Source organism: Anas acuta, chromosome 4 (assembly GCF_963932015.1).
Source record: "Anas acuta chromosome 4, bAnaAcu1.1, whole genome shotgun sequence".
Taxonomy (NCBI): domain Eukaryota; kingdom Metazoa; phylum Chordata; class Aves; order Anseriformes; family Anatidae; genus Anas; species Anas acuta.
Genome location: NC_088982.1, coordinates 49190369 through 49212739, shown reverse-complemented (window position 1 = coordinate 49212739; position 22371 = coordinate 49190369). Strand labels below are relative to the sequence as shown.

Below are 22371 nucleotides of genomic sequence, written 5' to 3'. Positions count from 1 at the left end.
TGCTTCACTTAAACAAGTTTGTAGTACTTGTTGAATAATTTCTCTAATTTTAAACTAATACTACCCATAAAATAACATTATATATAAGTTTATATTCATAAACTAACATTATCCACTGACTTTCTGCACTTGAAAACAGAGATGAACTTATTTTAAGTAAATAAGAGAAAAATAAGTTAAAAGCAAGGCTGAAATATCATACCTGTGTTATGGCCAAGTCTTTCGTTGGAGTGCTGCGTAAGGTCAATTGTCCTGTCAATTTGAAAGATTTTTAAGTCTTCATCATCTAAGGCAATATCTCCCCAAAAGACAGCTTTAAATAAAAAAGAGCTCAATTTAATTAAAGAATTTATTTTTACATTTAAACCAATCTGAAGACTATAATGCCATGTTACAGCCCTCTGGGAAATATATGACAAATATACGTTTATACGACATACATTTGCTTACTGATCTACATTTTTATACAAAGAAATAAAACTAATAAAGAAATATTTTGTTTCACTATTCTCCTATATTTTATAGGCTTAAGTTCTTTAGACATTGTATAAATGCAATCATAAATTTAACATCAATTAACAAATTTTCAGCATATCTGATGTTTTCTACATGTAAATACAACAGAGGAAACTAAAAAGCACTGAAAGACATTAACATTTGAAGTCAAAAATATACAGTACTGATAGAATACAATCTTTTCTCATTTCATCCCTTCCTATGTCTTTCGGTGCATTTCTTCTTTCTTTTCCTGTTCTGCTTAAGATTCAGAAGATTGACTATTTTTTTTTTTATTTTTTTTTAAAGTCAATTCATCTTCGCTAAGCTGCCATCACAACTCAGTGAGTCGAGATATAGGTAAGAGTTCAGGATCTATACCTTCAGTCTTTCTTTTCTTTTTCCTGAGTTTTTAACCTCAAATGTCCCTGCCAACTCAAACTTGTCATTAAAGATGGACTCAGCAGGCCATCCTCCACTATGTGAAGGAATTCAACAAAGCATTACCAATTAACATGAATTGAAGTGATTATTAACTTTATCCAAATACTTCCTTCTCCCTCTCTTCACTGCTTCTGTAGATGTCTATTACCGGTCCCCTCAGAATCACAAAGCTTCTGAGATCAAGACTGGTGTCATGTTTGCATTTAATGCAAATTTCTCCTGTTCAGGTAGACATTACTGTCTCTGTTTGGTTGTTTGTTAAACAGCTCCACTGCAAATTGTTTTCTTAAGGAGTTTGTCCAAAGTCCATCTATTACCAAATTACTCTCTCAGGTCTAGTTCCATTCAAACATCCCAAACACTAAATAGTCTTCCTTTTCTGTCATTTTTTCTTTTATCAAATTATAGAGACCATTCATCAGATAATATGTTCATCATATTCTTCTTAGTGCAGAATTTATCTTTTTCCTATTGATTAAAGCTTATATTCATAATTATTTAATCAAATCCATATCTAAAAACTCATCTTCTTGATTTTCCTGTTACTTTTTTTTGAATTCAAGACAATTAGGAGAAATGATTTTGAAAATGTCTTTGGTATGCCTTGTAAAGTATCTTTAAAAAAAAAAAATAGAGCAACTATACAGAGTTCAAAAGTGAAAATGAATCTTCGCAATTAAAAATATAACCATCTTCTAAATAAGAGCATTTTCACATATTAAATATTTGCATAAAAAGATGATGTTCCCTAGAAACAGAAAGTATTTCAGACCACTTCTGAAACTGTTCAGTTACTTCTCATACATTTGTGAACACTCTCTTTCCAAGGGTCCCTATTTCCCTTGAACACATTGAGCACATCCATCTTCTGCCTAGCCTACCAACCAGTAATGGCTTTTACCATCAGGTCAAAAGACATAGCTAGTGGCAGCTCTAAGTGTCTTTTTCCTTGAACTTTCTAGGGAAAATAAATAAATAAATAAATAAATAAATAAATAAATAAATAAATCTCAGATTGAGTTTTGAACAGTGAGGAGAGAAAGTCTCCATCTGATTCTTGAATTAAATATTATTTATTAGTTCTATTATAACCATCTTCTAGATATTTCTCTTGGATGTCATTCACAATATAGGCCACTGTATAGCACCAAGAGCACAAATCTTGATACAATGTACAAAAAGAATGGTTAAAAAAAAAAAAAAAAAAGGAAGCAGCTATTAACATTACACTTTAAAAAGACATGACATGCTTTAACAGAGGTCACACAGGTTGTCCAAACCAAACCTGAGGAAGTGCTAAAAATTAATAGCAACCCCATTTATTCTTTCCTGGTTGCAGTGAGAGTTAACAAAATGAAGGTTCCGAATTACCAAAAGTTGAAAAAAATAACTCACTGACAGAGCTGTATTAGCAGAAATCACTTTGGTTTCAGTATATAATACTGTTATATAAACATGAAATAAAAACTCAAGGTAAATTGAGCATTTAAAAAGTGTACAATGATGTGGTTGAAAATATATCCTCTCTAGTTCTGATGATCCATCTTTAGCACTTAACTGTAGTAACATTCACCTTGCCGTGAAAATACAACCAGAGAAAACTCAAGCCCTATGAATTTGTCTGACAAATGCATTGCACAGATACAAAAAAAAAGAAAAAAAAAAAAAAAAGAACAGCAAAAAACTTACTGCTCAAGAAAGGTACAGTAACTGTTTGCTGAGTTAGAACAGAAAACAAAGCCATGTTATTTTTGTTAAACATCTGGACCGCTAGCTAGAGTTGTTCTTGATTAGCAACCAAGTACAAGATAAAGTTTAATAATAATATAACCATGGTAATATAACAATGAGTGCTGATGCAAGTTTGATGCAAACATAGATGAGTATTCTTCATGACCAATAAAAGCTAGGTTCTCTGATGTACGAACTAAATATTTGTAAACATTTAAGAAAGAAATATATGCAATTGTCTGTTTGTTTAATAGAATAATAGGATGTTTTCTTCAGGCAGGTGTTATTTGAAACAAAATAATTCTGCTTATCAGGTCACGTAAGGATCAAACAGGACAAGAGGTAGAAATCTGGAGAGAACTTATTTGACTTCTGAAAGAAATTAATAACTGCCTCTTTACTTTTATTGAAATAAATCTGTGATTTTCTGAACTAATTTCAGTGCAACTGGGAAAAAAATACATCTATAGCAAGACAAATAACAGCTGACTGGGTTCTATTTAATTTAATTTCAATCCACCATTAAAAATTAGAAACAGAGACATGAAAGAAGCTGATAACTGCTTTTTAAAAATACACATTTTTTTCCAATGAAAAGTCTGCATTTCTTCCTTCAACAAAGCCTGAGGCAGAAACCCACATGAACTTTAAAAAAAAAAATGAGCAAAAACAATAAAAAACACATTTCCATAACTGTTAAAACTATCCTTTCAGACTGTCTGTGTGTTACTGTACTTTGTAACTAGAGAGAATTGTACTTCTATCTCCTGTCTTGAAATTTTTATGGCCTGAAACTATCTGAAGAAGTTGCTTTGTATACTTCATTTTGCTGCACATCAATCTAAACCTTATGGAAAGCAAGCAGAGGATTGTTTGGGTATGCAAGGTATGTTGAAGACCATGCTAAGAGCAAGTTAAGGTTAAGAGTTGTATTAGCTTCCTTTAAAAAACTTCTGCCAGAATTGATATATTCCATACCATTCATTCAGTCCACACATTGATAGATAGACACACCTATCTCGTTCTTCAAAGATATTTCGTTCCTAGGTTTGCTTCAAAAAAAATATAACAAATAACAAATTTTGCTTAACACACAAAATAAAAATTGAAAATTCAAGATGATCCAAATGGAACTTGAAGTTGCCACCTGTTTCAGATTTCTTTACATTCTCTCTTATCATCTACATACTGGCCAGGAAAATTTCATGTCTAAAGGCAACTTTTTCATTTGAATTGAACACACAAAAGTCTGCAATATGCAAACTTAGGAGAAGTCTGTTGGAAACTACAATATCTGAAGCAAGTATGTAATAAAGATAGATAGATAATTATACTAAATGTTATTGCATGCAACTTTCTGGTTTTTTTGTTTGTTTGTTGTTGTTGTTTGTTTTTTGGGGGGGGAAGGTGGAGGAGTTGGGGGAAGGAGAGGAGATGTTTTGTTTGTATTTTACATGTATATAGGCACTACATTGAGCGTTTAGACAAATTCAACTGACAAACAGGATGCACACGTTGCATTCAGAAAGAGGACACAGACTGTTTACCCATAAAAGTACATTTTTCTGTAACATCAAAGAAAGATTATGCACATACATACATTCTGCTAATACATACAACTTCACCTATAGACGCAATTCCGATTTCACACATCTCAAAGCACTCAGCCAAACACCTTCAAAAAGGACTGACTAAATTACAAGACAAAAGTCTGCCATGCAAAGCAGTTAAGCTTGCAACATGCAAACAATTGCCTCGCCAGAATGAAAACAAACAGGAAAATAAGTATCTTATAGAAGATAGCAGATACTTCCCATGCAAGAATCAATATTACCATAAAAATGTGATTGATATAGAGTAAGATGACTTCTAATATATAGATCAAGCACGTAAACTACCTGTGGCAACCTGAACTGTTATCACAAATAATGAATATTCATCTGTGAAGTTCTCTTTGCTAACATACTGTCTTCCAATAAGACCATCACCACATCAAATATCCACCATTCTGTATGAATAAAATATACTACTAAGAAAACAAAGTAATTTCAAAAAAAAAAAAAAGGAAAACTATTACAATTATTTTAAGTATATGTAAATACACCCATAGTATGAAATAGCATACATGATTAGGACAAAAAAGGGTTTCCATGACCAGAAGATGGTCAGAAGTCACAGAACATGAACAAAATCATGTTAAATTCATGGGGCTATGGTCAGCAGTAGAATGGATCTTTCTGGGATTAAAAATAACAATTAGTATATAAACCTGCAAATTATATACAAGAATATATTCATTATGATTGCAAAACCAAAAATCATCTATAGCAAATTGTTTTATAATTTGTCCTACAATTTTTTAAAACAAAAACTATAAACAGCCATTTTGGAGTAAAATATATTGCTGAGAGTATCAATACTGATATTAGTAACAAGACAGAAAATGTAACTAAAGAAAGATTGCTAGTGTTTTCCCCTAAAGCACAGGAGCATAGCAGAAAAAATATATATATATATCAAGATCTCTGATGTGTGCTAAGACAGCTACCAAGGACAGCTCTAAGAGACTGACACTATAGTAGACCATTAAGATCCAAAAATAATTTCCATAATATGCTTTGTTTTGATTACAGTGCAGGCTAGAGAAACATTCAACTCAAGCATGGAGTTCTTACATTCGGACAATTTTTTCAACTCTTGAAAACAAGATTAGAAAACCTAATATTGCAATGAATTAGTATACTATAACCTGAAATTCTTTCTTAGGCTAAACAAACTAGGCAAAATGAGAAGTAAACTGTGATCAGCCACACAGGTATTCCCTTGTTCTGTGAGCAGACAGGGAGCCCATGACAGGGAGATTACTGCTATATTGAAAAGATGCCAATGAAAGGATTAAGGCAATTTTAGAAGACATTTTAAAAGCATAGCCTCAGATTTTGGTATGCTACTGGGAGTGGAAAGCAGAGGAAATTTATCCGCTTCATAGGAGCTGCCAAGAACTGACAACAAAAATATTAGAATTAACTGGAAGGCAAAATATAAATCTGAAGAGTTTTGAGCTTCTTTCATTTCTTTTGATGGCAGGTGGGCCACCCAGTGTTTTTCAAAATCTGACCAGCAATTCATGCAGCAAGAAGTGCCAAAAAGCGTGCTGGCCCAAGTTCAGGGTTTATCTAAAAGCCCATGTGCAGCAGTTCCAATTAGCAGCCTCTTCTATAGCTGAGTCATTGAATACTTCCCTGCAACAACACAGCTATGTGCATTACAATCTATCTTGGTGAGTCATTTTATCCCATACAATCCATTTCACAGCTTACATAACTGCCTCTGAAACTCTGAACAGAAAAAGGGAACTTGTGTGCTAAATAAGTAAAAACAATTTTACCTCATTATGAGGAAAGCAACATATGCTACTATAATTACCTTATTTTTGTATTCAAACCAGTTCATTTGTTCCAAAATTTTCAGGTGCAATACACTTTTCTCAGAAATCATTAAAATGACAACAAGACAGGACAATTAAACAGCAAAAGATTGCAAATGCAACCGCAAACATAAGACTGCATACCATACTCTGGATTGTTTCTAACCCTGTTCCTCATGAATGCTGCCTTTAGCCATAACAGTCAAACAATTTCAGTGTTACCATACAGAGATCAAAGAACTTTCAGAAGAAATTTATGAACCAAAATTAATTTCAGTGTTTGATAATTATCAAAATCAGTTTTTTATTGAACAAAAAAGCGAGTACATGACAGAAAAGAAAACTTTATAGAAACTTTAACAATATTAGATAGAAGAACAATGCAGCCTATTTTCAGATATACCAAAACTAGAGATTAGTTACTACATTTTCAAATCTGTGCACAACCATGAGCAACTTGGTGAAATTTATTGATTTACTTGAAGAAAAAAATGGCAGTCACACCTGAAAAGGGAAACAACTCCTCTGCCAGGCTGCTTCCATATTTACTATGAAAATAAATGATGTAAAATAGTAAGCTTTGTATCTGTTTTGTTCTGATGTGCAGGTAAAAATCACCATCTAAAAGTCCAAATATGTTACCATATCATAAGTGCATGTTATAAAACAAAATACTTTTCCCTTGGCAGCTGGATTAGATCGCTTGTCGACAAATGTCTCCCCAGATTCCTATTTTTGTGACCACTAATAGTACACAGGGTGCTTGTTTAATTGTAGCATACTACAATCCCAATGCTTTTTATTTCAACTACTAAAATACTCAGGATTACTAAGGCGATACTCCTAGCAATTCAGATACATAACACTAAAAATTTGGCTACCATGAGAGAAACAGCATATCTATGTTAGCAGGAGTGTGACAATGAATGAAAGAATACTAGAAGCTATAGTTTAAGAAGAAACATAAATCCTTTATTTTCCTGAAATCAAGTATGCAGGGATCTTGAAGTTTTAGGAATTTACAGGGCAGGGGTTGTGGGGCATGGGGGCGTGTCACATGTTAAGTGACAAGCACTTTTGACAAAGTCCAAAATAAATAATTATAGAAATGTTTGCCCCATGCACTGAAGAGAAAAAAAAAAAAAAATCCAACATAATAAGAATTTGGCTTTGGTCAACCACACACACACACAAAAAAAAAAAAGTCAGTAGAGAAAAGGAACTGGATTGCAACACCCTGCATCTTCTTAGGTGAGAAAACACCTTCCTTTTGCAACATAAATTATTTGCAAGTTTAGAAGTGATTCTCCATGAACTTGAACAGTTTCTTATGAATATTATCGTAGTCCTACCCAAAGCTTCAAATTATTCAGCCCTAAAAATACTGGAAGAGGTACCAACAAAATGTCATCAACATAGGAATATAACTTGGATTCATGAAAGAAGCGGAATTTTTGTACTGAAGAATACAAAAACAATTGAAAATCTGGAGAAATCAAACCAATGTCAGTGTTGGTCAAGATTTATGTCTATTCAAATCACAAACATTTCAACTTGTCATTTATGTGCCATAACTATGAAAATTAAATTAATGGGTGGCTTGGCCTTTCATAAAATGAGTTTTCCTGCTGCAATATTAAGGGAAAAATATCAGAGAAGTTATTCAAAAATCTAAAGCTTGAGTCAAAGATATTTTAGATCTTAAGATTACAAGACTCAAGATGAAATCCATGATTTTCCTCTCAAGATAACATTTCATATTAAAAACAATTTGAACACTTATTTTCTGCAAAACAAAACTACACAGCCTCCATAAAAAAAATAGTTGTTCATGTCTTGAAGTTGTACTTCCACTTTTTTTATACTACAAATATATAGCCACTGATACACTTTTCTTAAAAGCAATCCAAAATAACCAAAAACATAAGCAGGTCTTCCCCAAAACATGAGATTTCTAAACAAAACAAAAGAAAGGGGGGGAAGGGGAGCAGGGAGGAATTGAACATTATGTGTTAACTTAACTTTATGTACTTTCCCTTGTACTTCCACATATTTTCCTCTCTTCCATTTGCTATCTCTCCCTCAAAACCCTCTGGACTGAACATGTTATTTTATTTGGTTCCTTGGCATTGTTTCATCCCTTTAACACTAACACAATTCTATCTTTTCAAGACTCCTACCTCAAACTACTACCCAAAAGGCCACTATTTTCCCTAAGAAATGCATCATTTCTACTTCTATTCTACTTCTATTTTGACAAAAGTCTCAATGTTAGGTAAAAGGACAAACTTCACTCCTGAATGGTATTTTTGACATTTTTAGGACAGGCTCTTTAACAATGCAACAGTACCTCTATCAAAGGTTTGATTCTTAGTTCAATCTGACAAGCTTTCTGACTTTCAGCAACTGTATTTTTGTAAGAAACATTTTATAAGCAACAATTTTGTAATCAACAACACACATACGTTGTACATTGTAAAAACCTGTTCCTCATATAATGGGTTAGCCACCAACCTGAATGCATAGGGCATTACTTGACCAAACAGTAAAGGTTCCTGCACCCTATAAGAAAGCAGCTATAATAACTTTGTCACTCCCACAGGACAGATATTAACAAAACAAATCTTCAAAGAAATGCTCTGAAATAGATCCATTTACCCATCCTGCTATTATTTTTTATTATTATTTTCTACAATTTTTAGTTTTTAGACTATGGAAAGATTCAAAAGTGAAAAAATGGAACAAGTTTTTCTTCGTATATACCCTGGTATCAATCGTATATACCCTGGTGACTCTTGGTCAATGATTGCTGAAAAATAAATATAGGGCAATCACAGGTAAATTTTCTCTATCTAAATTTTCTCTACATGTACTCTCTTCCTCGTAAGGGTGCATGTCATCCCTAGCAGAACAAACACTGCCTGGGTATTTGTTGAGCTTTCCCTTAGGTTGTGGTTTCACAGGATTTTGGCACATAAATGGCAGAGAGCTATGAGGTCATGTTTTTTGGGGGTAGTTGTTTTGTGTTTTTTTTTGTTTGTTTGTTTGTTTGTTTAGGGTTTGTTTTTGTTTGGTTTTGCTGACCCTGTGCACCTGAAAAACTTCTTCTGCTACAGCTGGCTTTCTTAAGAAGGCTAGACAAATACACCGGGACAGAAATTCTTGTCTATTACATCACATTGGTCATATCTAAAACAGTAAGCTTTACATGACCACTATGATTGTCCTGCTTAATTCTATGCATAAGTGCTATGCATATACAATGATGCTATGACATTCATCTCTATTTTATTTGTAAACTCCATTTCTCTATGGGCTTAAGATCAAGATCTGCAAAGTGTAAGATATGACTAAACTTTCTTCCAGTAGAAAGAACAGACTCCACAGGGCAGTTACCCGTATAAAAATGAAAACTTTTTTTAAAAACACATACATATATAAAGCCAGAAAGAATAAAAATAATTGTTTTAAAATTAAGACTAGAAGTTAAGAACAGAGTTGAAATAATTCCATTCATTAAAGAATGGAAAAATGTAAAATTAAAAATAAACTGTAAATTAAAGAATGGAGATCAGAGAATTTCACCTACATGAAACAGCTGTTAGGGCTGAGACAGATTACAGCAGCTGCTACAAGGCCTCCTCAAAGATGCAATTCTTAGATATTTTCATTTGAATACCAAGAGAACAGAATAACACCAGAAATTCAAGTAAATTACCAAGCTAACTAATAACACACAGTGGACACTGAAGGACTAAAACTGTTTTACTCTTTGCCGTACATCCGTATTAATCTACTTTGTACAGAACGTTGTATAACACAGCTGATGTCTTACAACATTTTTTGCTTTATACTGCCTAAACTTCAGGTCAAAATAGCTTGACAAAATAAATAGGTTCACAAAATAAATTGTATTTTATAAGTGAAGTATGAAGTGAAGTATACCTTCCATGACTTTTTCTATGTGATTAACATCTTTTTGCTAGAGCAGATGTATTTTTAAATGAAAATAATACTTTCATCATCATGAAACAACTGTGCATCCTCTAGCACAGCAGTAGCTCTTTGTCCCAGAAACTGAATTCAATCAATTTAGCACGGTTATTGAAGAAGGAATCATTTCTTTGTTTTACTTGGCACTTTTCAAATATTACTTTCTTTCTACTCAGACGACAAAAAAGAACCTGTAAATGTAACATCTATAGATTCACCACGTTTGCATTTGGGGACAGGGGAACTGTTAATGTGCTGTTCTAGTCAAAACACAAATCAGTTTCCAATTTGAGGACTTTGATGCTTGTGTCTTGAAGCCTAAGAAGAGGAAGGTAACAGCACTGACTGAATATAGGAAACTGCTGCAGTTATCAAACAAATCATCAAGCACTGGAAATAAAGTTCATTTTGTTTCACAGAGGGTTTTATTTTTGTTTTTTAATCGCTTGTGCTTTTCAGCCCAATGCATATTTGTGTGACTTGGGAAGAGAGTGTGGGGCTTGAACATTACTAGTAAAGGTCACCTAAGCAAAGAATTCTTGTGACCCAGTGGAGATAGAGGCACTTAACAGGCTAGGTATCTGCAAACTAAAAACTTTCAAGAAGTTGGAACATCTTCACACTGTCCGGCACAGGCACTTCAACCCATGTGACAGTGATGCAGAAAGGGTACCAGACGAGAAAACAACATCAAGTGGAAGCCTTGAGAAGCCCATTCTGGATCAAAAAACATTGGGATGACAAATCCAGTGCGTGCTTCCTCTGTCACCTTTAAGAAAAGGCATGTGAGTTTGAATGAAAAGTAGAAAGAAGAAAAAAAATCGATTTAAATGAAGCACAATGGAAGAGAGAGTTAAAAAGTGGAGAAAAGTAGGTTAAAGAATGTGGCTAAGAGAAAGATAGCTAACAAAAAAAAAAAAAAGATAGCAGACAAAAAAAAACTACAGAGTATTTCATTTAAGCCATCTACAATGAATAGGTTATTTTTGGAGATAAAAGTTTTAGTTAGGGAGAAGATGAAAAGACTAAGACTCTTTTGGACTTTGCCTAAATGTTTGTGTCAAAATTCATTTAGATAGGCTACTGAGCATGCAGGGCAACTCAGTTTTAGTCACAAATTCTATTTAACACCCCAGCCTTTTGGTGACAGTGTAAGTTACAGGGCAAAAATATTTGTTTCTGAGAAACTGAGGGAACAAATTTTTATACTTTATAGTATTTTCCTTAGGAATTATATACCTCTTATTTAGATATTTTATATTAGTAAGAGAAGCCAATTTCAGACAGAAAAAGAAAAAAAAGAAAAAAAAAAAGAAACCTTTGAATAAATGGAAGAGAGATTTTGGTAGCTTTATTGGAAAACTAGTGGTCAAGAAAAGTGAGTAAGAAGAGGAAATATGTAAATGAAGAAGTAAAAATTCGGTTGAGAAAAATTTTAAGCTAAAAAGCCTACCGGTAATAGTCTGAGGACCAGACTCAAGTGAGTTGAAAACAAGAAATTTCGCAACTGTAATACCATTGCTCTGCTGCAAAGTTGGACTCAGATTGTGACTATGGAATAAAAGTGAATAAGAAATGCAGTACTAAATGAGATAACTATTTTAGTTGTTGTTTTTTTTTTTTCCTATGCTATGACAATAATAGGCCACACATTTATACAATAACATTTTCATTAAAACTTGGCATTAGAATATAATAAACACGTCACATCAAAGTTGTAGTGCAGCAGCACAAAATCCTCTCCTTTGATACCTTTTCCTTGTCTTTGGAAAATGAAAATTTTATTTCATTTGCTAACAGACATAAAATTCCAAGTATGCTGAAGTGGTACCTCTAAAGCAGAAAATCCTTGATAAATCATTAAATACAACTAAAGTTTTATACAGAAAACCAAATGGTTCTGAAAAGAAAGTGCATATCTGAGGTATTATCTGGCATTCAGGATGAAGGTTCTCATCATATGACATGAAAAAAATGTTCCTCCATTTGCACCATCTTAAATAAAGAATTATTAAACTACGTATAAATAAAAGCTTATTTTAAGCTGCAGAAGTGATTTCCATTATCAGCTGCAGCTTCCTGTTCCAGTAATTTTTGACATGAACCTCACTTAAGTCACTCCATCTCAATTTTTCGCACATCATTCTACGACCTGGCTCTGCAGAAGAGACAAGGAAAAGAACTAAACAGCTCTTAGCGTTGCTTTTTTTGGCACTGATCCTGTGCTTAATACAGCAAGTTCAGGGTGTTGGACCAATGTAATTCTATATTCCTGTCCACATATTAACAGATGTCATCTACCAGGATTTTTGTTATTGGAGAATAAACTTTTCATACACATGGTTAAAAACTTGAAACATGGTTGTTTTACCCTGTATCATCCAATTCAAGTTACAGTTTAAAATAGAAATGATGAGTCCCATTCGTCACAACTATTTTGTTTGCTTGATACTGAATGCTGGTATTTTTTTTCAGCAATTGTAATTTACGGGGTTTTGGTTTTTTTTTCCCATGGAGACTCTGCACAGCTGCTGATTATTGTTTGGACACGAACAGTAAAACAGAAACTGAAAAAACAACCTCAGAGTTAGCAAGGCAGCAGTAAATGAACAGTGGAAAATCACTGACAGTATCTAATAACTAACATCAAGTTATTAGAATTTAATGCTCCATACATCTAAATCTTACATAGGTTAATACTATGACTACTTTTAGCCATGATAGCACTTAAGACAGAATTTACATGATCATTCTTAAATTTTGTGTCTTTTGACAGATACAATGAGACCTCATCTCAGTATAGCATTGATTCCCTCAATATTTGGCTATAGAAAACCAGTGTTGCATAGCTGCTGAAAGCTTTTTTACATCCTTGTTTCTAAACAGCATAGCATATTAGCCTTTTGTGAGCACTCTGCTGTAAGCCAGCAGAACCTCCACCCCCTTCTAAAAAGAGTTATACATGTTGCACGCAGTCCAAACTTCTTAGGTTTTGGCACTGTTGGTAGTTCAAGTATCATCAACAGAATTAAGGGGAAAAACAACAACACAGTTCAAACTTTTTCCTGTCCCTACAGTTTCTTTGCAAGACTGCCTTTAGTTCAAACTTGTGTGGCTGCAAACACTGTTGTCACCCCAAACTGACACACAATTAATCAGGTTAAATTGTGTACATTTACAGTAGTATTTTACACAAGGATCTAGAGTGTGATAATTTTTTTCAACAGATTATCAGACTACAGCACTAATGGCAAATCAAGCAAAAAACAATCCAACAAGCAAATTCACCTACAAATCCTACAGATTATTATTACAGACAATCTTGTGGTGCAAAACGGTAGCTAAGTAAAAGTTCAAGAATTTCACAAATCTTAAAAGAAAGCAAATAACTATACCTTGGTTAAGCTTCTCATTCCCAGAAAGTCAGTCTCATGTTGATCTTCATTTAAGGCATGTTAGTTTATATGACAGACACAAATGCTAAAAGGCCAATCCAAATAATAGATTCTGACTTTTTCCTCCAAGTCTACTCTTCTTTTCTTGCCTTCGTAAAGCCACTGCAGCTCCTTACATACTACTTACCACCAGACGTCTTAAACTGCTTTATAACAGTGGGCTGTATGTTAGCAGGAATAGCATACCACAGTCCGTTTGCAATCCCACTCATGATCACAGATATCACTTCTCCCATCGCAATTGTAGCATTCTTAATTACAGCTGTTGTTCCCATGAATACACAGAAGACAGATACTAAGTATTTAATAGCTTTTAGCATCTTTGTGTTTTAATTAATAGAGAAAGCACTGCTTAAATTAGTCTCAGAGTATTTTTAGATGTCTTTTAATACAATTCAGCAGCTGGAACAAAGGATGTGAGCCAAACATGATGGTTCTAGCCAGCTTACCCTGGGCTAGTGTGGTCATGAGGGGTGTGCCTTTTGACAGCAATACAATGGTGGCCTCAAATAACCTCAACATATCTCTGGAAATAGGAATTACACAAGACTTGCAAATTTTAAGCTTCCTTCAAGCTCAGAGAAAATACTAATATCTAATTGAGAACAAATATGCCAAATCAAATATTACTGTTTTCAGACATATTTAGAGTCCAGGAGATAACATTTATGGTCTAGTATTTCAAAATTACTTGACTATTGAGATTTTGGAAAACAGAACATTTAATAGGCTTCTCAACTCCTAGATGCTCTTTATTTTTTCTTTATTCTGTTATGCTCTCAAGGCAAACTATTCATAAATAGCAACAAAAATGGAGAAAAGTACAGGAAAAGCACTTGACCAAGTAAAACATGAGCACTCAAAAAAAAAAAAAGTATCACTTATTCCTTGAGTAGATTATATGTATTACTACTGTGTTTATAAAAAATCTAGCACAGTGTCCAAATGTTAAACCAAAAGTTCTTCATTACTTAAAGGCATACTCCTGAAAACATTTGAGATACTTCTGCTCTACATGAAGGACAAAAAAAAAAAAAAATACTAAAACATACACTTCTACCTACCTCTTGTCATATTAACGATGGTTTGTAAATCTTAATCCTAAGCACCCACACTTCTTATTTAAAAATTTGTGGCAGTATGCTTATAGAAGCATTTCCAAGTTAACACAAGAGTAACTGAAAATAGAACTCCAAATAAAGAACAAAATGGAAGGACCTGCTATTGCTGTTATGCTGTTTTCATTGGGTTTTGGATACAAGAATGCTCAAATAACGCTGGAACAAGATTTCAAATGAATGAACCTTAGTCACTTCCAAGGTTTTGAAAAGAATGCCAGCATTTAAATAAATTTTAAATTTTCTGTTTACAACTAAAATAGCCACAGCCTGTCAATTTATAGAAAAGTTATCTGTTTGAAGCTATTTTAGGAAGGATTATATGACAATATGTCAATCTGTAGATTGCTATCATAAATACTGCTTCAGGTATTAGACAGCTCCTTTTGTGAAAGTGAGTGCCCTTCAGTTACAAGGCATCCCCCAAGAATACAACTCCTAAAAAGAAAATAGTTTTATCGTAACATTAGCATTACTAGTATAAATACCTCTAAGTGGAGAACTCCAGTGCCATATAAAAATTAATCTGTAAAAGTATCAAGGGAAAGTACCTTCATCCTTGTGAAAATCACTGACATATGTGGTTTATAAAGCTAATGTTTCAATGTACTCTGAAAGTACATTTCTTTCTATCCCTGAAGGGGGGTGGGAGGGAAAACAAACAAAACAAAAAAAAAAAAAAAAATATTCAGCTGTGTAATATAATCTAGTAGAAATAGATCAGCAAAATCTTTTAGAAATTTCACATTCATATTCAAGTACAGAATACTAATCAGAACTAAAAAGTATCTATAGAGAAGGTAAAACAGAGGTACATATAGAATACTCCTATGTAATCTAAAAGATGCTGTGGGAAAGAAAAAAAAATACTGCACTGCAGGACGTAATAGGTGGTGGCAGGATATTTTTTTTGATTGGTTGGTTTTCCTTTTTATTGCATGGCAGACAAAAGGAAGAAATCTAGCTCTAAAATGTGAATCTACCAAAAACTGTCCTAGTGGCATCCAAAAAACTCTATTAATTTTGATGAATGTCTTCGAAATTCACAAATGCACATGGGACACTCCAGAGAGCAGTAAATGACCTAACTCAAAGTTTGAGAACAGACGACATCTTCATATGTTAAAATGACATCATTTGTTTTCATAAAACATGGGAGGAACATCTGGCAGGACAGAAAAGGATTCTAGAGCTTTTTAAGGCATCAGAGCTGAAGTTAGCAGCAAGGATTTGGGGTCTGTTGTTGTTTGTGTTTGTTTTTTTTTTAATTACTTGTTTGGCTTTAGCAAAGGAGTTTAGCATCACATTTCTGGGACTTACAGAAAGCAGGCTAGAACTTTTGAGTCCAAAACTGAATGAAAAAGACTGCAAGGTTCCTACATATCTTGAAAAGGTATAGTAAAGGTTTGTGGACTGTGAATTTATAAGGGATTTAAACTGGCAGCAGTGTTATACCACCTGCAACATTTCCACTAGGAAGAAAACACCAAAAAGGTTCTGAGTCACTGTAACAAATGCTTGTATTCCCAGTGCTTTGTGTGATTGATCCAATCTATCTGTGGCAATTTGTGATGCCTCAAAGGTTATTTACTGGATTTGCACTTAATATATTACCTTAACAGAATGAGACAAACATCTCAGGGAAATAGTGTACTCAGCTAAATCTGCAGGGCTACTTTTAGTACTAACAAAAATCCCAAAAAGAAAAAAAGTCTTCTGTTCCATAGATTGTACCAAAAAAAAAAAAAAAAAAAAGAGTAAGGATAAGTGGTAGTTAACTGTGTGTGGTGATTACCCCATGCTCAGCGTCTCCTGGGGCATAGAGTCCATTGCACAGCATCTCACATGCCACCTCTCAGAGAGGTACAAGAGAGAAATGTTCATGCAGTGTTGTCCTACAAAGAGGACCCTCAACCCTTTGCTTTGGCGAATTGACTATTGTTGCTAGATCAACAAAAATGCTTCCTTCAAGTATGGAATTGAAAATTATTAACTGCAGCACAGGAGTTGAAAATAATCCTTCTTCCTAATGCTTATATAGTATTCCATTTGGCAAATGGATGTTTTCCTCTCTGCCATGGTTCAAAAGTAGAACTGAAATTAAAGTCATTGTTTTTGTTAATCTTATTGGGTTTTCCTTTTATTCAACTCCCAAAACATAAATACTGAGTATGTGTGTTTGGGGGGGGGGGGCTGGTTCAAGAGAAATTATAAAACATGATAATGTAACTTAGAGGCTAATAATACCTACTATTTTTCCATGTTATTTTCCAGTTTCTCTGTCCAATAATATCCAACTTAAAATTCCAATCATATATCAAACCAAATTTTTCAAGAAATAGCCAGAAGTTCATTGTTGTAACAATACGGCACTTAATAAATATAACAAAAAGATTTCACTCTGTAGTTTTCTTAGCCTAGAAATACATTAACTGGTTGAATTGCTGAACCCTGCTGGCAAAATCAACTATATCATACGCAACTTCCCTTAATTTACCAAGAATAATTTTTAAAATAATGTGTTCCCTTCACTATTCCTAAGAAAAACTTCTTCTGTGACACTTCTAATTTAAAGCAGACCTTGCTTGCTTGGCTTTGGACTTTTAATTTTCAAAACAATTGCTAACACTACCACTCAATTTTCATAAACCAATACCACAAATGCAAATATAGAGGCCATTTCCACTGTAAGAGTTTAAAATATATCAAGTTATAGGCTACAATTTTCTGACAGTATTACTGGAATTCCTGCTGTGCAGTAAAATTCTGTAACATTTAACTGATAACATACTTCAATTTACCAAATAGCAATGAAGTTAAATCAGAATAAGTGAAGTCCTACTGCACAGCAAGACAGATAACTACGGCTTAAAATTATGAGCAAAATAATATAGATAAGTGGATTCTTTAAGACAGACATAATGACAGCAGGAGTTACCTTATCAGACAAACTGTACATTTAGAGATAAAAACGATTACTTTAAGACTTTTAAATCTCTAGTTTAATATAAGATTTTGATAAACTGACTTTGTCTTTGATTTGGTAGCAATATCACACTTGTGTGAGAAACTAAATGTTTCTTCCAAACACAATTAAAGCAATTATCTCCATATTACTAGCATTAGGCAAAATCAGTCATATTAAATGGATTAAAAACGGCCTTTTGACAAAAGGAGGCATAATTAAGTATGAAGAATTATCATTCAGCTGCATCTTGTTTCTTGCAAGAACTAAATCTTAGCTTAAAGCTATACCACTTTTTTCAACTAGAAGAATATATAGAAACTTTCACCAAAAAAAAAAAAAAATGCAAATGGCAGGGAGCTACTGCAAATTTATGCAATGAGAAAGATGGGTCATAAATGCAGAATGATCTGGACGTTTTGCTCTGCCCAATCCATGTCAATCAAAAACAAGAGTTAACATGTAACTCAGGTGAATGTTACTGAGTTCAAGTGTATAGAACACGTGTCTGTGTGCACCCATACACATCCAAGTACCTACGAACTTGGTACTATTTCATAGTACCTATGAAATGGGACACTAGACACTATCCTAGGAAACAGACTCCACAAGAGGACTTTGGGCATGCAGCACATGTGACCCCAAAAAATACTGGTTTGGTCCGACAGCTGCCAAGAAGCTGTGCGTGATGTTTGACTCAACTGGCAAATGAGAGGCAGTGCTTGGCTACCTTGTTAGGTGAGGCATCAGACACATTGGTCAGACAGATCCTTTTCAGTTTCTTATCCAGCTGGAAAGCCATGAAAAACAATGTGGGAAGGAGCTGGGCTACAATGGGGATGAAGCTGGATAGAGACAACCAAAACTGCTTACAACCTACTTACTATGTGGAATTACAGATGTGGAATTAGCAGAATAGTGAATAACCAGGTAAACACGATTTTCAGTCCAACATTATGGCCCAGAAAGTGTAAGCTGTTTTAATGGAGGGATTATGTATAAGCATGTGTATAGCAAGGGCAATTGGAAGAACAGACTACTCTAACCTTCTACATCTCTGGAAGCAATATGGAACCTCTCTCATTTCTCTCAGAGGATAGATTTGGCCAAATCAAGGGGCCTTTTGTTATACATGGCTCAAATATACACCTTCCAATGCTTTTAGAAAACCAGCTTTTTGCTGCCTAGAGCATTTGAGGAATGCTCCTTTTGGAAAACATCCTACAATGCTTAACAAACATAAAAATTGAATCCCAGCAGTCACACAAGAAAGTTTCAGAGAATGATTTAATCTGCACACAAACTCACAAAACTCACTGCTTAGCAAGAGGTCAGGATAAACACATCAAGGAGACAGCCTGAGTTGCACAGATCTGGCTTCTGTTGGCTGTCCTTGATGTCTGACATTTAGCAGAAGAACTTAGCTTCTTCCAAAAACTTCGAGGCATTTGTGGCAATCAGCTATTCAGTGAGCACACTACAGCTGACAACAAAAGCTGTCATCACAAGATGCAGCCTTTCCACTTCAGACCAGATTTGGTACCAGCTGGAATCAGTTTTGCACATTAACATCAACACAGATCCCACTACTTTCTACTTCAGACCTTTGAAGCACTCAAAAAAAAAAAAAAAAGTATACAAAAAATGATGAAATGTACAATCCTGAATTGAAATGACAGGGCAAATTCTTAGCACCTGGTTTTTGTTGGTTCAGATGCCTTGACACAAGCATGCATTATTTTTCTGACTGGCACAGGAAATGACAGTAATCAATGATTCAGAGTAATCACATGATCACCGAGTTTAGGGTAATCACAAAAGAGACATACATAACAAGATATGACTTGTGGTAAAGTTATCTGAAAATCAAAAATCTCTTGGACATACATGATCAGCAGATAAATTCACAGTTTTGATCTGCTCACTTGTGTTCCCACCCTCAGACCATTTGATCTGGCCAGGTTGCCTGCCAGTGAAGCAAAAGAATTTTTCAGGAATGGCATCTTGGGTATTTTTATGCCCCACCAGGGCAGAACTAAACTTTAGAAGTAATTCAGTATTACGATAATCAATGAGGTGAGATTTAGCATACAGCACTGTACAAATGGTATTAATAATGCACCACTGAAGAAGGCATCTGCCAAAAATGCAACTCTCAGAAGCACCCTCATCTTCAGCAGAGAACTATTATATCAAAGCAAAAATCCCATGTCAGCACTCAGCAGGAAAAAGAAAAAGCACATGACTAGTTTGTGTTGTTTGATTTGTCTGGAAGGCGAGGTACATTGGATCTGGGAGGAGAAAAAAAAAAAAAAAAAGGAAGGAAGGAAAAAAAGGAGGAAAAAAGTCCTTAAGACAAACTGTGTGACTATAAAAGACATTAAGAATGTTGATCAAATTTTAATAGACAACAAATATTTAGTGATCAGTATCACAGATGATTTATTTCCTGCTAGTAAGTATTTGCTAGGGCATGCTAATCTACGCATATAGTGTACAGCTATGTACCCATCTGTTCCAACACTTGCATCTATAGGAGTCAACTGTACACTGCACTCCTGTGGTATTAAATACTGTAGCTTTGGCATTCCTTAGAATTACATAATGATTTATTTTTTTTTCCTCCCGAATGCTTTGAATTTCTTCCCTGTTATGTAAGAAGTTTAAAAAATGTCTTTCAGTTAGTTTTTTTTGTTTGTTTTAAGTATCACTAATTATTTTTTTAATAAATCTACATATCTTCTGCAAGGATATATAACAACATTTTACTTGCAGTAAAATGCCTTGAAAAGCAAAACTCTTGGAGATGTATAGTAAAATATCAAGGAGGTTGTTTAATGGTGCATTTCATACTATAGTTTTAATCTGTCAGCAAATCACACTTGCTATCAGATACTGAAAGAGTTGTATACTGCAATCAGTTAAAGTGGTAGAAATTTTTGGCATTTCATATGTTGACTTCTGATCCATTGTTATTACTTCTGTCCTCTCTTTTTAATTAAGATATAAAGAGGCAGACTGCATCTGAAAAAATCAATGCCTGCAGGTAAAATATGAAAGCTAAATTTAGGTACATATTATACAAATAAAACTAGAAAGAGCCTAGTCCACACAGAAATACACTTTACCTATTAGAATCATTTTTAATGTATTTTTGATTGTGACATTTCTTATGTCTCCTCTCCTATTTATTCCACTCACCAAGCAGTGTATAAGCATCAAGCAGCACAACTTTTGGGGGTACTTTTTTCTCTTAGGAAAGTTTATACAACAGTGCCTGAGTTTACAATATTATTTTTTTCCCTCTGTATACTTACATGTTTTGGTATACAATTGCAATAAATATAACTATTAGTAGGAAGCATGAATGAAGAAGTGTGTGACATTTACAGCGAAGTGGCAGGATGCAGACTAGCCGGAAGAAATAACTAAGTCAATGGCAAGTGCTTGCAAAATATAAGCAAGATTGGCAGAGCCTGCCTCTATACTATAGTCGGGGAAACTAGATAACAAAAGGTTGGCAATGTGCACTCTGCTCTTTAATAGAAAAGATGATATCTGATAAGTTAACAGCCAAATACTCACATTGCTTCTTTCCGCACAATAACATGGACAGGAATATCTGGCAGTACTAAAATTTCATGGTATTTTTTTTGGAAGAATAGCTACTTTGAACTATACACTAAGGTGAACTTTCATTTAGATAAAACTGAATTTTAAAACTACTCCTTCTGGGTGAAGAAAAAAAAAAAAAGCTAAATTCATTAAGATGATTTTCTGTAAAACTGGTAAGTATCTACCCATTGTTAGACATCTCATCACTATAATATATAAGACTATCCCAGTAGTAAAAAAAAAAAAAAAAAAAAAAAAAAACAACTCCTAACACTCATACAGTTTTCTGAAAAAGGTCTGCCAATAGACCTTAACTAATGAATTCAAGAAACAGAACAGTAAGGTTGTTTTGCAAATGCAGCAATGTTCATGATAACGTTTACTTTTACTTTTTACACAAACTTCATTTGAAGTTTTCAGTGTACATTTTAAACAAACCCTATGCAATGAGGCAGGCTCTCCACTTCAATCTGTCCCATGATCTCTTACACAAGTTGATACCTTAAGTTTTCCCACAAAACAAAATGTTGCACTGTACCACTTATTTTGGGCCTTATATTTTGATGTACTATGACTTGGGGGGGGGGGGGGGGGGGGGGGGGGGGGCAGGGAGACTTGTTCACATGTGACTAAAGTAGACTAGAGTATAAAGAAACTAAGTTGAGAAATAACAGATATACAGTCACTTTAAATCTTTTCTATTATAGGACTACTTAGAAAAATTTTAAAAATCAAACAGTAGTATGACTACCTCATTAAGCATTGTGGCATGATGTGTTTCTACCATGTCTTGTTACAAATTAAGCTATTTTAAAGTAATTTCCTAGCTTTTGCTGTAGACAGCGAAAAGGACAGTCAATTTCTAATATGGACTGCAACAAGGACCATGCATCCATCATCAGAGTTTGCAGCCTATGAGATGCAGCACATTATCTGGCAACAGAAGAAAGCTTTCATCCCAGAGTGGGAAATGGCCCCTGGAGTGAAGTGCTAACTCCAGCAGTGGTCAGGGAAGCCCTGGCCCAATTTCTCTCTCTTCTCCCACCCTGGAGGTGGGATCTGTGCCACATATTTGTGCCCCCAGAGGAGGGGGAGGGCTTTCGGAGACTATGGTTTTATGGAGCAAGC

At 34.2% G+C, this 22371-nt stretch overlaps 1 protein-coding gene across 5 annotated transcripts in view; it reads right to left on the bottom strand.

Annotated features, from left to right (window-relative positions):
• The window catches only part of TLL1 (tolloid like 1), a 130013-nt gene that overhangs the window by 72190 nt on the left and 35452 nt on the right, over positions 1 to 22371 (bottom strand). For 4 of the 5 annotated variants that reach the window (XR_011096222.1, XM_068681171.1, XM_068681172.1 and 1 more), the window contains exon 2: positions 203 to 313. Coding sequence is in view for 3 of the 5 variants with exons in the window: in XM_068681171.1 (XP_068537272.1) it covers positions 203 to 313 (111 nt within the window). In the remaining 2 variants the exon portion in view is untranslated. The remainder of the gene's footprint in view (positions 1 to 202; positions 314 to 22371) is intronic. The other variant, XM_068681173.1, reaches the window with a different exon arrangement.